This window comes from Monodelphis domestica, chromosome 1, assembly GCF_027887165.1.
Source record: "Monodelphis domestica isolate mMonDom1 chromosome 1, mMonDom1.pri, whole genome shotgun sequence".
Lineage (NCBI taxonomy): Eukaryota > Metazoa > Chordata > Mammalia > Didelphimorphia > Didelphidae > Monodelphis > Monodelphis domestica.
Genome location: NC_077227.1, coordinates 511,127,120 through 511,141,942, shown reverse-complemented (window position 1 = coordinate 511,141,942; position 14,823 = coordinate 511,127,120). Strand labels below are relative to the sequence as shown.

At 51.5% G+C, this 14,823-nt stretch overlaps 1 protein-coding gene across 3 annotated transcripts; it reads right to left on the bottom strand.

Annotated features, from left to right (window-relative positions):
* Positions 1-572: 572 nt before the first annotated feature.
* SEMA4C (semaphorin 4C) lies at positions 573-12,499 on the bottom strand. Of its 3 annotated transcripts, none has more exons than XM_007475891.2 (15): positions 12,348-12,499; positions 9,769-9,920; positions 7,585-7,733; positions 7,405-7,467; positions 7,081-7,179; positions 6,894-6,990; positions 6,675-6,791; positions 6,395-6,546; positions 6,029-6,204; positions 4,631-4,775; positions 4,225-4,447; positions 3,616-3,728; positions 3,158-3,315; positions 2,998-3,065; positions 573-2,415 (listed from the first exon to the last, which is right to left on the bottom strand). In XM_007475891.2, the coding sequence occupies exons 2-15, from the start codon at positions 9,875-9,877 to the stop codon at positions 1,586-1,588; spliced, it is 2,499 nt and encodes an 832-aa protein (XP_007475953.1). In that variant the 5' UTR covers positions 9,878-9,920; positions 12,348-12,499; the 3' UTR covers positions 573-1,585. The 3 variants fall into 3 exon arrangements, with proteins under 3 accessions (XP_007475953.1, XP_007475954.1, XP_016279852.1); XM_007475892.3 differs by lacking the exon at positions 12,348-12,499 and adding an exon at positions 11,563-12,272; XM_016424366.2 differs by lacking the exons at positions 9,769-9,920; positions 12,348-12,499 and adding an exon at positions 9,356-9,745.
* Positions 12,500-14,823: the final 2,324 nt, after the last annotated feature.

Here is a 14,823-nt window from a genome sequence, read left to right as displayed (position 1 = left end):
CTGAAAAGGTTAAGAGATAGCCCCCCCCCCCCCCAATATTTCCTCCTTATCCTACATTGTTTTTGAGCCCCAGCCTTTCACACACCAATGTATACAAACTCACAGCCTTACTCGGTTTCTAGGAAGTCATCCTCCCGGGCTCCCCCTCTCCCCAATCCTTAACAGTTTCTGGGAAGTCTCACTCTTTCCCTCCATCCCCACCCCCACCTCCTATTACCCTGACCTCTCCCATTGGCCCAGAGCCAAAGTTGGCTCCCAGGAGGCTGTGGCTGCCTGGTTCCCAGCTTCCTGGCCACCACTGTGGGAAACAACTGGAGCCAGAGCTGCCCCATTCCCCACTAGGAACACAGCAGGGCAGAAGGCTGACAGTCCAATTCATCCCCCCATAATTCTGGAACAAGGAACCAACCCCCATCCCACCCCACCCCATCTACCCCCTGCTTAGCTCTTTATGGCTCCCAGCTCTTTTTCCCACTAGGCTTTCCCCTTTAGCCACAGCAGCACCAGTACCTCTCCTACCAAACTCCAGGAGGGTCTAACCAGACCTGTGACCACCACCCCAGCCACTGGGCTTAGGCTTATTTTCTCTTTTATTTTGCAATATAAAAATACTCAGATATTTACAACAAATAAATATGCAGTGACACAATAAATTACACTGTCAGGACCCCTATTCCTCCTGCTGGCAGAGGTTGGACTGATCAGCCACAATCCCCCTCCTTCCCCATCCCCCTCCCCACACCCTCTCTCTCACCCTTTTAGGGGGAAAAAGGACAAGTATAAAATACCACTGAGCCCCAGAAGGCCAAGTAGGAAGCCCCTCCCCATTCCCCCCAACACTCTCCCTCCCCTGACTCTTAAAACATTCACAGCTCTAAGAATAGGCTCAGGCCCACCCCTGAGCACTTACTTTCAAAAGGGGGCACAACCCTACCTCCCTCCCCCACCCCCATATGTACATCTCTGCCCCACTATTCCCTCTTCCTTTGAGAAGGGGTCATACACCATCACAGGCCTCTGGGCAGGTAGGGGCAAAGAAGGCAGAGTGGCGTTACCCCAAGGCCTCTTCCCCTTTATAGGTCCAGGAAGAAGCCCCTTTGAGGACCCCAGGCCAGGGAAGACTAGACAGAAACAGGAAAGTCACAATACACACACACACACATATACATTCATTTGCTCACGCACAGTGCACACCCACACATATATGCACACCCACAACCATACACATGCACACACACACACACACCTGGAATTTCTGTCTTGAAAAGATTTTGGCTGCTGGGGCCAAAGGTCTGTCTGCAGCATCCTTGGCCTCCTCACTACTTAAGGAAGAAGAGGCCATCTGTGGGGTTGGTGACCAGAAGGCAAAAGCCCAGAACAGAACAAACCCACATGGCAGAGCCCACAGTGAGCAGGGCAGGTCCCCATGGCAGAGCAGGATGCTGGGTAGGAGCTAACCTAGTCAGAGAAGTTCCCTAACTAGGGTCTGTCCCAGGCAGAGCGGGTGCCTGCAGCCATGTCCCTGAGGTAGCTGGTGCCTGTGCAAAAGTTGGAGCTGCACCCCCCCATTGTGGGGGGGCTCCTCTCATACAGATGACTCTTCAGGGTTTGAGTCAGGCAATGGCTGGCGCTGCTGCAGTTTTCGCCTCAGTTCATCTGCTAACTCTGGCAAAGGATGCATGGGTCCGGCACGATCATCCCCACCTAGCTGAAGCCTCACGTAACCATTGGCATTTGAGTTGCGTCCACCCCCTAAGTGGAGGCGGGTTGGGGAAGGCAAGGGCTGGCCTGGGATGCCAGGAGGTGGAGAAGGGGGTCCTCCACCAGGCTGGCAACGGGCATGGCCAGGTACAATCTTTAGTGAGCCATCAGAGTAGTAATAGCCAACTGGGTCCCAGAGTTTCTCATCCGTATCAGTCCCAGGCCGAAAGGGGGGGCTGGTGGGCTCCTTGGGCAACTCCAGTGGGTACACCAGGGTTCTCTCAGCTGCTTTAGCCCCCTTTTCTAACTCTTCACGCAATCTTCGTCGAAGTGACAACACCAGCAGTAACAGCACCAAGCACAAGGCCCCCAGGGCCACTACTGCAAGCCATACCAAGCCCAGATTCTCCAAGGGGGCTCGGGTTTCCAGTGTCACCGATGGCCCAGCTACTACTGCCACTAGGTAGCCCTCAGCGGCCAGCCGTGCCCCCTGCTCCTCAGAGAAACAATGATAGGCACCAGCATGGCGGGGCTGGGCTGCCAACACCACCAGGGCCTGTAGTCGGGCATCATAGAGCAGCGAACCAGGCTGCTCAGCCGGAAGTTCTCGGCCTCCAAAAGTCCAACGAGCATGTGCCAGGTTGGAGGACAAGCGACATGGGAGCACTAAATCTGTACCTGCCACCACAGTGATATTCTTGGGAGTAATTTTGACTGTAAGAAAGAATAATGTGGGATTTAATGTAAGAAATTATGGGTGAAGGGAACATGGGCTCTTTTTTTTTTTTTAAACCCATACCTTCTGTCTTAGAATTGATACTGAGTAGGGCAGCTAGGTGGCTCAGTGGATTGAGAGCCAGGCCTAGAAGCAGGAGGTCCTAGATTCAGAGGTGGCCTCAGACACTTTCTAGCTATGTGACTCTGGCCAAGTTTCTTAACCCAAATTACCTCGTCCTTAACCTGAGAACCAATATCCCGTACAGATTCTAAGATAGAAGGTAAGGGTTTAAAGAAAAAAAAGAATTGATATCAAGTGGCAGTTCCAAGTCAGAAGAGCTTTAAGGGCTAGGCATGACATTGAGTGACTTGCCCAGGGTCTCACAGCCAGAAAGAACTGTTTGAGGCCTGGCTCTCTATCCCCTGGAGCCACTTTGCCTCTCCAACATGGGCTCCTTCTTATGGCCCTTATCCACTCAACCCAATCCAGCAATCTATAGGATGGGAACAATTTGGCATCCTATATATAATCATGGTAGAGCCCATCCCACTTGCTTTTGAACAAAAAAGGCAACTCACCTTTCTTGCTGGGTCGGAGGTTGCAAAGACCTGTATTTGAGTTGACCACATCCTGGATAAATAGAGATCTGGCAGGGGAGGGAGAAGCCAAAGTTAGGAAGAGCACCCACCAACCCAACTCTCCACTTCCTATTTTCTTGGGACATAGGGTGCAACTCACTTAAGGTGCCCAAGAAGGGGCATGCATCGACTTGTGTTGGTGCTCCAAGCACAGTAGGGATCACGAGAAAGGATACAATCGGCACAGGACCTGTACTTGCTGCAGTCGGCAAGGGGGAGCTGAGCCAGCTGTGACCGGGAACCAGCAAAGAGCAGCTTCTGTGGGGGAAGCAGGGAAGAGAGTCAGGAGGGTCATCAGGAGCCTCCCCACTGCAGAAATGCTGCCAGCACTAAATATAGTAAAATACAGAGCGGGGAGACAAGTCAGACCTTTGGGAGACAGCGAGGATAAAAGGGTGGAGAAAGGAAGTTCTTAGGCTTTGAGGGGGCACTTAGATAAGAGAACTTCAAAGATAACATTTGGGAGAGGAAGGAAAACAGAATAAAATGAAATACAGGAGGATAAAATTGGCCTAGGTATCTGTAAATAGGATATGCATATGGAGAAATCTGTCCTACCTTGTTGTAGGACAAGACAAGGCTCTCTACTGGTTCCTTATCAAACACCTGTAACTCCTCAATCACATGGACCCAAGCACCCAAGTTCACAGCTTTGTAGAGCCATCCATCCCCTGATGGGAGCAAAGCAGGGAGAAAATCGAGCCTAATAACTAAGTGGCCAAAGGATAACAGGTAAATCAAAGGAAGAAACAAATAGAAGCTATAAATCCCTAATATAAATGCCCATTAAAACAATTGAGGCTTCACCTTATACTCATCATACTGACAAAGACGATAAAAGACGAAAATGGTAAACATTGAAGGGACTGTGGGAAGATGGGCACATTCATGCACTATTTGTAGAGTTTTGAATTGACCTAACTTTTGGAAAACAATTTTAAATTACACCTAAAAGTCACTCAGCGGAGCTGGGTAGCTCAGTGGATTAAGAGCCAGGCCAGAAGCCAGAAGGTTGGGGGGTTCAATTCTGGTGTCAGACACTTCCTAGCTGTGGGACTTTGGGCAAGTCACTCCCCATTGCTTAGCCCTTGCTGCTCTTCTGACTTGGAACCAATATACAGTGCTGATTCTGAGGTGGAAGGGAAGGGTTTAAAAAGAAAAACACACCTGTCCCAATGAAAAGCACATCATAGGTCACATCATCAAGACCCTTCACTTGATCAGCCACCAGGTGAGTGAAATTGGTATCCTTCTTCACCAGCAGGGGCCGACCCCAGCGAGGTCCCACCTGTCCCTCCATCAGTGGGTGTTTCTTAGCAAAGTTAAGGGTGTTATCAGGCAATTCCAGAGAACTGGTGTAGCCATGACGTCGGTGCCAGTTGTTGATGCACTGGGGAAGGCAGGGAAAGACGGTCATGCCAAGGCTAGAGCTGTAGCCACAAGCAGGAACAAAAGGTTCCTGGTACCACCAAGCAGACTTCCTGGCCCAAGCACCAACAAGAGGCAGCAAGTACAAGGGGGCTCTGTCATCCGCCTTCCTCCCACCATAGACTCAAGAACACGCAAGACTCACAGAGCCAGGCCGAGGACTCGGGACCGGGTCGGTATAAGGGCCCCACTTTTGTGCCTGTTGCTGATACTCTTTGTAGGGCCCCTCAAACACTCGCTGGATGTCCTCCAGTTGATACTGGCACACAGCTGACAGGTCCACATCTCCCCTGAGGCCAAGGAGAGAGATGAAGATATTAAACTGGGCTCTTGAGAGGGGAAAGCAAAAGCCTTGTGTGTGTATGGCCTGCCTCAGATACTCATTACTGTGTGATGTAAACTTCCCAAGTCTTGGTTTCTTCACTTAGAAGATGGAAGATGTTAATCCCTGTGCCACTCATGCCACTCCCTTGTTGCAAGGAAAGCAATTTATTTGTTTATTTATTTTAAGGGTCCTTACCTTTTGGCCTGGAATCAATACTGTGTGTTGGTTCCAAGGCAGAAGAGTGGTAAAGGCTAGGCAATGGGGGTTAAGTGACTTGCCCAGGGTCACACAGCTGGGAAGTGTCTGAGGCCAGATTTGAACCTAGGACCTCCTGTCTCTAGGCCCCCAATTTTTTGTAAACCATTTCTGAGCCCCTGACTGCTAGAGCCTTTCTTCCCCAAAACGCCTTAGATATATTTTGTATTCTATATATTCTTAAACACTTAATTTCTGTTTTAGGATTAATACTAAGTACCTGTCTTCCAAGGAAGAAAAGGAGCAAGGACTAGGTTGTTGGGTTAAGTGACTTGCCCAGGCTCACACTTTTATATGACCTCATGAACAGCAATTGTTTCATTTTGGTCTTTGTATCTGCAATGCTCTATACCATACTACATTTTTGTTGATTGATTGATAAAGCCTTAAATTGCTATATAAATGTGAAATGCAGTCATCATTGAGAGGCTTCCTTTTGTGGTGAGTAGAGAGCAGTCCTCAGTTAGGAAGGCCTGCATTCTTGGATCACCACTGACAACTGTGTCACCCTGGGCAAGTCAGTAAACACATCTTAGATCTTAAGGCCCATCATAGTGCTTAGAATCATAGAAATTTAAAGCTAGAAGGGGCCCTTAAAGATCATCTACTACAACCTTTCATTTTCTAGTTAAGGACCCCAAATGACCATAAAGGTGGCAACAGAGCCAAGGTCTAAACCCATGCCTTCAGATTCCAAAGCTAGTGGTTTTTTCCCAGTATTTCACTATCTAATCTATCTAATACTCGAAATAATCCCTGAACCAAGATCCATGAAATGCTTACATAGCACCAATATCTGATGCTCAGCCTTCTCTCCCCTATTGATTTTTAAATCACTACAGAAAGGTGAATTAGCATTGTCCTGGCATCTGAAAGGAGGAAAATTGACTCATCAGGGTATTTCATTTTTCCCTAACCTGCTGCTAATTTTCCCAGCTTTGGACATCCTTGTCTCTGACTCACCATCGGGCTCGAAAGACCCCAAAGAAGGTTGTGTTGGGCCAACCATCTTCTTGCAGGGTGTGCAGGGCCTGAAGTTGATTGAAGTACAACTGCCGATCAGGAGCAGCACATACCAGCCGGGCCTTCAAGAACGTGGTCCACTTCTTCTGCAATGTCCTCGCACCCCCCATATCTCCCTGTGCCATAGAGGGAAGGAACCTAGTGAGGCATCTTCAACATGGAGTCTCTAGCCTCCCACATTTCTGAGGGGCCTACCCATCCATATGAATGTCAGGCCTTTTAGGCTTTTTCTCCTAGCTTCCTTCTCTCAAAGCCCCTACCTATCTTGGGTTCAGTGTCCAGCATTGCCATCTCATTGTCTCATACCTTGCAAACTCGAGCCACTCGGGCTACCACCTGCTCAGCATAGCAGTTGTACTCAACAGCCCGTTCACTGAAGAAGAAGTAGATCTTGTCATCATCACCTGTGAGACTCCCCACGCTTTCTGGCACATAGGCAGAGCCTACAAAATGGGGTTCTGTTGGGAAAGGGAGAGAAGGGGTAGTGCAGAGAAACATCTGGCTACCCTATCTCAGAGCTGAGGCCATCCCTGACCCTTCTAATGTATCCCACCCCCACCAGCCAAGCCACTATCACAGGGCTCACCATTGAGCCAGGAGTAAAGGTATTCATTCTTCATGGAATAGTGAGGCCCTAGGTTGCGCAGAATTACTGGCTCTGTCCCCAGAAAGTTGTTGAGTGTTGCTGAGTACAGCTCACCATCTGTTGGAGACAAAAGATAACCCAGTTAGGGACTCCAGATGAGTATCTCCTCACAAGAAAAGGCTAGTTCCTCAGGATCCCAACCTCCATTAAAATACTCACCCACGATCAGGCCAGTATGGCCTTTGGCTGGGTCATAGGGGCATTTGCCCTTCCCATCTTCAAGCTCCCCATGCTCTAGAGAGAAGGTCAGTACATCCTAGGATGGAAAAGACGAGACTAAGACTGAGAGGCAGCAGTCCCAGAGGTCTGTGGAAGGGGTGCAGTCTCTTAGAGGAGCAATACTCACAATGTAGGTGCACTTAGGCTGGAAGGCATAGGTACCACAGGTATACAAATGAGAAGAGTTGTATGGCTGCAGGAAGCGGATGAAGTTGAAACATTCCGTCTAGGAAGAGAGAGAGATTCTGTAAAGGGCAAAGAGCACATGACATGGGGCAAAGTAGAGCTAAAGAAATATTGAAGGTATTAGAAGCATGGGGGGAAAGGAAGAAATTTAAGTCCTTAAAAACAGTGAGATTAGAGATATTTGGAGAAGGCCCTAAGGTCTCCAACTTCCCTCTCCATAGTTTTTCCATCCTCGATGCCCACCAATGCCTTCAGAATCTCTCACCTGATTGCTCTTCCCCTTCTGGATACATTCTGCCTTTTTCTCCACCGTAGCCTCCCATGTGATCTGGGGACCAGGGGAAGCAAAAGGTGAGGATCAATTAGCACCAGTTCAACATGCTTCATCCCCATTGTGACTCTCTGGTACCCTCTACTTTGAGTCACTTCACTTCTCCCCTCTCACCGAAGATTGCAGCTCCAAGGTCTCCAAGCTGAGGGCAAAAAGGGCTTCTCGAGCCCCCACATAGAGGACCCCATTGCTTTCAGCCAGTGTCAGTGTTAGAAAGTCTTGGATGCCCACTTGAGAGAACCGCTTCACTACAGCTGCCAACTCTGTGTGATAATGAAGGTGGTCAGTGAAAAGCAAGGGATTTGGGGCTGCTGGTGGGAGTGGGGAGTAAGAAGACAGAGGCCATGCTCCCCTTTATACTCAAATCACCCACTAGCTTCCCCTGCAAAAAAACCCAACCCAGAATTATCTGCCCACCTTTCCCACTATTATTAGTTCCCACCTTACAGTCAGACCAGCCCGTGTGTTTTACCAGCCTCAAGCAAGAGGAGGCATTGATGGGAGCACTCCTCAGCACCCAGGAGCTCCACCTAGCTCCCTCACATTTTCCCAGGCTTGGGAGGGAGTAAATCATAACCAGTAAAGAGGAAGGAAGGATATCCCGGCCACAGCCTCTAGCCAAAGGAAACCATCAGACAGACGGCTCTCAGGGTCAGCGGCACCTCCGGTGCAGGGAGACCTTCCCCCTCCCAACTTCCTTTCCTCCACTCCAGCTTCCTCCTTTGCACTCATCTAATGCTAGAGTGGGCACTGGCCTTGGACATGATGGCCATAGGGCTTCCTTATGCCCTCCTCAACTGGGAGTGGGGTACAAAGTTTGGAGAGAAGGGAGTCATAGTGTCAGAAGAGACCTAATCCCATCACTGAACTAATTCCCTTCCTGAGATACAACAGATATGAAAGTAGAAAGGGCAACTTGAGCCCCCAGAGCTGAAATCATATGGATAAAGAGCTGGCCTTAGAACCAGGAAGAATCAAGTCACATGGGTCAAGGCAAATCACATACATGTGATCCTAACCTTTTAACCTCTGAATGATCTAGGTTGTCTTTTTAAGTTGCAAAGAAAGTGCATGCATACTAACATTGGTACAATTTCCTCACCCTATACCAATGAAATCATAGATCCCAGTCCCTAGTCCTATAGGGGAATATAATGTGGTGGGAGAGGGAAATCAGTGGCAGGAGACAGAAGGCGTTAGCAGAAGGAGAATCAGGGAGCTCTAAAGTTTGGGAAGCATGAAACATAAAAATGGGACAGGGTCTGGGTCAAGTGCTAAAGCCTGGTTAGCCTCTAGCCACCTAGAAAGCACACCAGACAAAACTGGTCTACACATTCACATGATACTAGCCCTCAGAATAGCCACCAGTCTGTCCTCAGGGTCCTCTCCCCCTCCCCTTGGTCTCTAGCACCAATGACGTAGCCGGACACAGGCTGGCATGGGAAGGCTTCGTTAGCATCCAGTATGGGGCCTTGTGGGAGATGAGCTCATCTTGGGATCCCTAGGGCTCACAGGTGACACAAACACCTGACATCACCTGGCTGCCATAGGTTGGGGGGAATAGGAAAGGAAGTCACCACACAGGGGCCCCTTGTCAGCCTTTTACTGTGTCTGGAGTGCCACCATATGAAGGAAGTAAAAGCTTTCTCAATAAGTTGAAAAGGTAAGCAAGTTCCCTAGGGTACTCAGGGAAGGGGAGGTGGCAGTGGGGGTAACAACTGGGTGTAGGATGGCTCCACATTCAACAGTCTATCCTTTGCACTGGCTCTAGGTTCCTTAGAATTCCAGCATTACCAGAAAGCAGCTGGTACAAAGGAAAGAATACTGCCTTTGGAATCAAGAGTATGCTTGTTCAAGTTCAAGGCCAGAGTTGGCTATTTACTACCTTTGTGGCTTTGAAAGTCATCACCTCTTGGAGGTCTCAGTTTCCTCATCTGTAAAATAATGGAGTTGGACTTGTCTTCAAGCTCTAAACTTTAGCATTGTGGTGGATCAAGAAGCACAGAATTCAGGGAAGTGATTTTTCAATCTAAAACTCTCAACATAGACAGCTAAGATGGGAAAGAGATGGTGCTTCCAAGATCATGGAAAATGTCAGGAAGAGACCCCAAGAATTCTTTGCTCTTGGCTCTACATCCCTTGGACGGCCCACAAAGGTTTCTTAGAAAGCATGCAATACCAACAGTCAGTGGGGATTGGAGAACAAGTAAAGAGGTCAGATTGGAGTGAAAGAAGCAGTTCTTGCTTATTCCTGCCACCCTCCACTCATTCATCCTTCCCATAGCTTGAGGCACTCACCCCCATAGGACACCGTCTTCCTAGGCACAAGGTTCCACCAGGCATTGTCCCCATTGCCCAGGCCCAGCAGTGCTGATGCCACCAGCCAGATGCCCAAGCATGGGCCCATGGTGCCTGCCCCCTGGCCCACAGCTCTGTACCCGATGCCCTACCTAGGGAAAGAGAGAGAGAGAGATCAGGAGCAGGGCCAGGGCTGGCAAATCAGAAATTGAAGGGAGTGGTCAATTCAGAAGACCACACAAAGCAAGCACTAACCAATCACCTGATTGGGGTATCTATCTAAGGTCCCCCAGTACCTCTTGTTCAACTGTCCTTTTTATTGGGAAGGGTAGCCCCAGTTTTCTTTACCCCCCTCCAAAAAGGACTTCCTGCTCTTAATCTAGGAGGGGGGGATGGCTGAGTCAGCTAGTGGGGGAAACACTTCCTACCCTCCTAGACTCCAAGGAGCAATTCCCAGGCTTTAACCCTCTCTTCCTGCCCCTCCTCCGAACCCTCTACAGGAAGTTGTTTAAAAAATAAAAAGGGGGGGGGAGCAGCCCCTCCCCCCACCCTCTGCACTACTGAATGGTTTGTTTTTTACCTACTCTGGAAGCAGGACCTGTCTCTACCAAAGCTTCCAGCTTTCCATCTCAGCTCAGTTTAGTCAACTCTTGTCCACCTAGAACTACCCAGTGCTGCTAGGATTCCACTGGAGAGAAGGGGGAGTCACCCAAGCTTCCAAGAAGGAGCTAGAAGGGAAAAGCCTGTCATCTTGACCTCCCCCCACCTCTGACCCTGCCCTCCCACAGGAAAGAGACAATAGCCCCAGCCCCTCGACCTGGACAGCTGCACAGAAGCAGAAAAGGAGTGCAGGCCTAGAGGTGACAGGGCCCAGCCTACTAAATCCCCCTTTGTTCCCCCCAGAAGGGAGGCAGGAAGTGGGTGGGATGGGCGTGGAAATGACCAGGGCCTCATCCTGTCGGTCCCTCGGGCAGCCTCCCAAGAGACTTCAGCCCAGGGAGTAGGGGGAGAACGGGTAGGACTCGGGCTCTGATCAAACAACTCCCCTCTGGTCATACAAAGAAGACAAGAATGGGGGTTCCACCTAGAACCTGAAGGGAGCTCGAAGGGGTAGGGCAGACTCTGCGCTCAGCAAGGGCAGAACCTAGGCTGGGCTCAGATCCCCAAGTTGTGGACTGCTCACTCCAGGGACCCTAGCCTCTGGGCGGGCCAGCTGGAGCCCAATCCCAGGGCAGTTCTCCATTCCCACATCGTGGGGTAATGTCCTGGATCAGGATGGCACGGGATGTAGGGCCTTTACCCCCACTCCTACCCCCCAAAAGAATATAAAGGGTCCTGGGAGAGACCGTACCTACCCCCACCCCCCTCTCTCCACAGCTCCGGGGATTTGAATCCAAACAAAGCCGCGGAGCCGGGAGCGTGGCTGAGGCATGGCCAGCGAACGCCCCCTGCCGGCATAAACCCTAGCACATGGGGGGGCGCTTTTACTCCTCCCCCCCATCCCCAGACCCTCTGCACTCTTCCTCAGTCCTAGCCTACTACCCCAGGGAAGAGCTAAGCACAGGCAGCTAACCCGCACGATCCAGCCGGACAGCGGCGCCCCCACCCCCAGCTGCTCTTCTCAACTCACAAACAGCGGCCAGCACCCCCTCCCCACTAGCAACAGATCCACGCGGGGGAAGGGCAGGCGGGTGCTCCAAGATCCAGAAAGAGACCCCCCACCCCCACCCCCGTCACTCCTCCCTGTGGCGCTCACAACTCCCCAGAGGGTCGAGGCTGTAGCAGGAAACCTACTCTCTCTGGGTTCTGGGTCGTAAGCAAGCGAAAGATCGTCTCCAGATTCAGGGACGCGAGTGTCTGTCTGGGGGAGAGCCTGTCTCCTATCCACTCCACACACTTGCGGGCTCAGCCCCCCGGGAAGTAGTGGGGGTGGAGGGAAGGAGGGGTACCGCGGGGAAATCCGATCTCACGGCACCGGCCTGAGCTTGGAGCCCGCCCCAAACTTTCCATCGCTAGTGGGGAGGAGGTGGCGGGGAGCGAGACAGGGGGCAACTCTCAGGGGCCAGCTGGGACCAACCCGAGGGGAAACGGGGACAACCGAGGAGGGGGGAGGTGCGGCCAGGAGTCTTCAAGAGAATTAAAGGGGAGAGACGCTACCTGGACGCTTTCATAAGCAGCGCCAACCAGACCACCCCCTGGATATCAGAACCTAGCAAGAGAGCAGGACCCGGGTGCAGCTCTAAGACCTCAGCAAGAACCCTCCCCTCCGTCCACCCCCGCCTCCTCTGCCTCAAGACTAGGTCACTCAGGAGTGCCGAGCTCAGGGAGCGCTGTTCCAAGGGTGACGCGGCGCCAGCGGGACTAGATCCAGGGAGAGCCCCCCAGGAACACTTGTGCCAAAGCTATGGGGGTGCCACAGCATCTTGGGCCCCCCAAACCCAGCCCCTCCTCTGAGAGGGAGGTTCCATCGATAGGGCACAAAGCAGCCCCCGGCGAACAGTGTCGGCCCCGGCGAACAGCGCAAGGAACAGCCCCTGAACACCCCCCGCTCCGCCCGGCGCAGCTCCGGTCCCACTTACCTCTTAAGCTCGCTCGGCTTCTCTCGGCTCAAATCCCCGGGCGCCGCCCTCGCGTCCCTCCAGCTCTGGTGGCAGCTCTCTCCTCCTCCTCCCAGCCTGCCTTCCTCCCACTCTCTCCCGGTCCCTCCTTCCCTCCCTCCCTCCCTCCCTCCCTCCCTGGCCCGGGGCTCCTCTCCCTTTCCCGGCTCGGCTCCGGGTCGCGGGGTTCCCCGTGCCGTTGCTTCTCCCGCTCCCTCTCGGCAGCTCCAGTTCACTCCACCTCCCCCTCCTGACGTCAGACCCCGACCCAGAGTGGGGGGAGCAAAGAAGGGAGGGATGGGAGAACTGGCCAGTGAAGGGGCTGCGCCAGCTTCCAGCTCAGCTGGGGGCCGGTAGCCCACTGGGTCACCTCTCACCTTTCCCGAGTTTCCCGAAATTTCTTAGGGACAGCAGCTCTGAAGCACCCCCACTTTACCGAGAAGCCAACTGCCTCACCATTTCCCCTCCCCCTCCCAGTCTGATGCTGCCCTCTCCCGGGGTTGCTGTCCCTCTACTTGTACTTCTTCGCGGACGTCTTTCTCCTAATCAGCCCCACAGGCTATAATGCCTATGGGGGTGGCGGTGAACTAGTATTTAGCCTCTGGGGATTTGACTCACCCAATTTTATCCAAATTACTATCCCCCCCCCAAAAAAGATGTTTTGCTGCTCTGGCAGGCCTCAGGATTTAGGGTAAAGCTGGAGACTCCCAGAAAGCTGCTATAGGACTCAGAAACCCTGGTTGGGTGGGTCTGAATTTCAAAACAGTTCACAGGCCACATGGCAAGAAGCATCTGGCAGAGAAGGAAATCGAAAGAGATTTATCTTCATTCTGGGAAGACAGGGAGAGAGGATCCTTCTAGGGTTGAGAGGTTCCTACCAAAATAAGAAAGTCTTTAGTTATTCAGAATTTATTCCTTAATCGTTTCCTCCCAACTGGATCCTGCCTTTCAGCAGTCTTTTCACAGAAAATTTTGGGGCTTAAAGGGTGGGAAAGCAAGCACTCCGGTAGGTTAAAATACCCCCAGCCAGAGAAGAACAAAGACTTTGTCTGCCCAGATCAACAAGTTCAGCCCAGCAATAGGAAATACCAGAACTTTTGAGTCTGGGTTCCCACACCACCAATGCATGGCCCAAGGCATAGATTGAGCCCACTCCTTTTTAAAATGTATTCTTTAATTGGATATGCCAAGGTAATTCAAATAAAAAGGAATAGAAGTTTCTTGTGGGAGGGAGGGGAAGTCAAGGTCGAGAAATGTGCTCTAAAATAATTCCTGGCCCAACCCCATTTGGGGAGGTGGCTCAATCTTTCCTCCTTCCCACCAGTCAAATCCCCTAGGTCCAAGAGCAGTTCTTCAAGGTCCAAGCACAAAGTGGGAAGATGGAAAGAAGGAAGAGCCTTCAGTTTAGTAGCCCCTCCCATTCCCCACCCACACCTTCCTCCCTTCCCCCCCCCCTCTGGTTCCTTGGATGGGTTAATCTGCCGCCCCCTAAGGAAGGGCAAGAGGTAGCCATGGGCTGCGGAGGCTGGCCCTGGCTTCAGCCTGCTACTGCCACAGCCTGGGTGCATGGTGCACCCAGGAGGGGCAGTCTAGTTTCAGGCCCGTCAGCAGATTTGGGTTATAAATCCCTATATTCATGAGATTATAAATCAGCTCCGACAGCAACTTTTGTTCTGGGTTAAAACTTGGCGTCTAAAGACTGGAGACCAGAAGAGCAGTGGATGTAATTGGAAAAAGCAGAGTTTACTTTCAGTAACAATAATGTCTTTGCTGGCAAATTGAAAAAATCGGGAGCGCGGCGGGGGGGGGGGGCGGGGGGACGTTCTTTCCTCCTCCCCTCCATACCCCCAGTACCAAAATGCCAGCCAAAGGCACATTTTCCATCTCCCTTCCATGAAGGAAAAAAGAAACTAGCTTAAGATAGGGATTTAGATCCCTTGCTGATTGCAAAGAGAAGGGATGGGACGGGATTTTTTTATTTTATACTGAGGAGAAATGGGAGCATGATCTCTCAACTAAAGATCTCGGGAGACTTGATGGTTGATTGAACCTGCCGAGGTAGAGTGGACGCCCAGGTGTCCTGACTCCCGCCAATCCGAGTCCACCAATTCCTTGGACTATTTGTCACCCATTCTTCACCTTCCCGTCTACCCCAGTTGACAAATGGAGTAATCTCTGAGCCTCTTGGCTTCAAGCACAAAAGAGTCCCCACAGGAAGCTCGGAAAGGATGCTTTGGTTTCACAACATCAAGGGGACCCTGCTGGGGTTTCAGTTCCCTGAGGCTGAGGTTGAAGTCAGATGTGAAAAACCTCTAGGAACCAGACGCTTTCCTAGAGGCTGCGGGGCCCAGAGGGCTCCTGGTTCTGCCTCCCACTCTCCCAGGTTAGCTGAGACTTTTCTACCTTAAATCATTCATTCCATTTCCTCTCTCCTCTACAGTGACGTCCCTCATGAGTG

Bases quoted from the DNA above. Each gene is read 5' to 3' on its own strand.
- SEMA4C (XM_007475891.2), bottom strand. From the start codon at position 9,877: ATGGGCCCATGCTTGGGCATCTGGCTGGTGGCATCAGCACTGCTGGGC. The intron at 6,792-6,893 runs GTGAGTATTTTA...TGTCTCCAACAG, and splicing joins CCATACTGGCCTGATCGTGG to ATGGTGAGCTGTACTCAGCA. The intron at 2,416-2,997 runs GTGAGTTGCCTT...TCTTTCTTACAG, and splicing joins CCTCCGACCCAGCAAGAAAG to TCAAAATTACTCCCAAGAAT.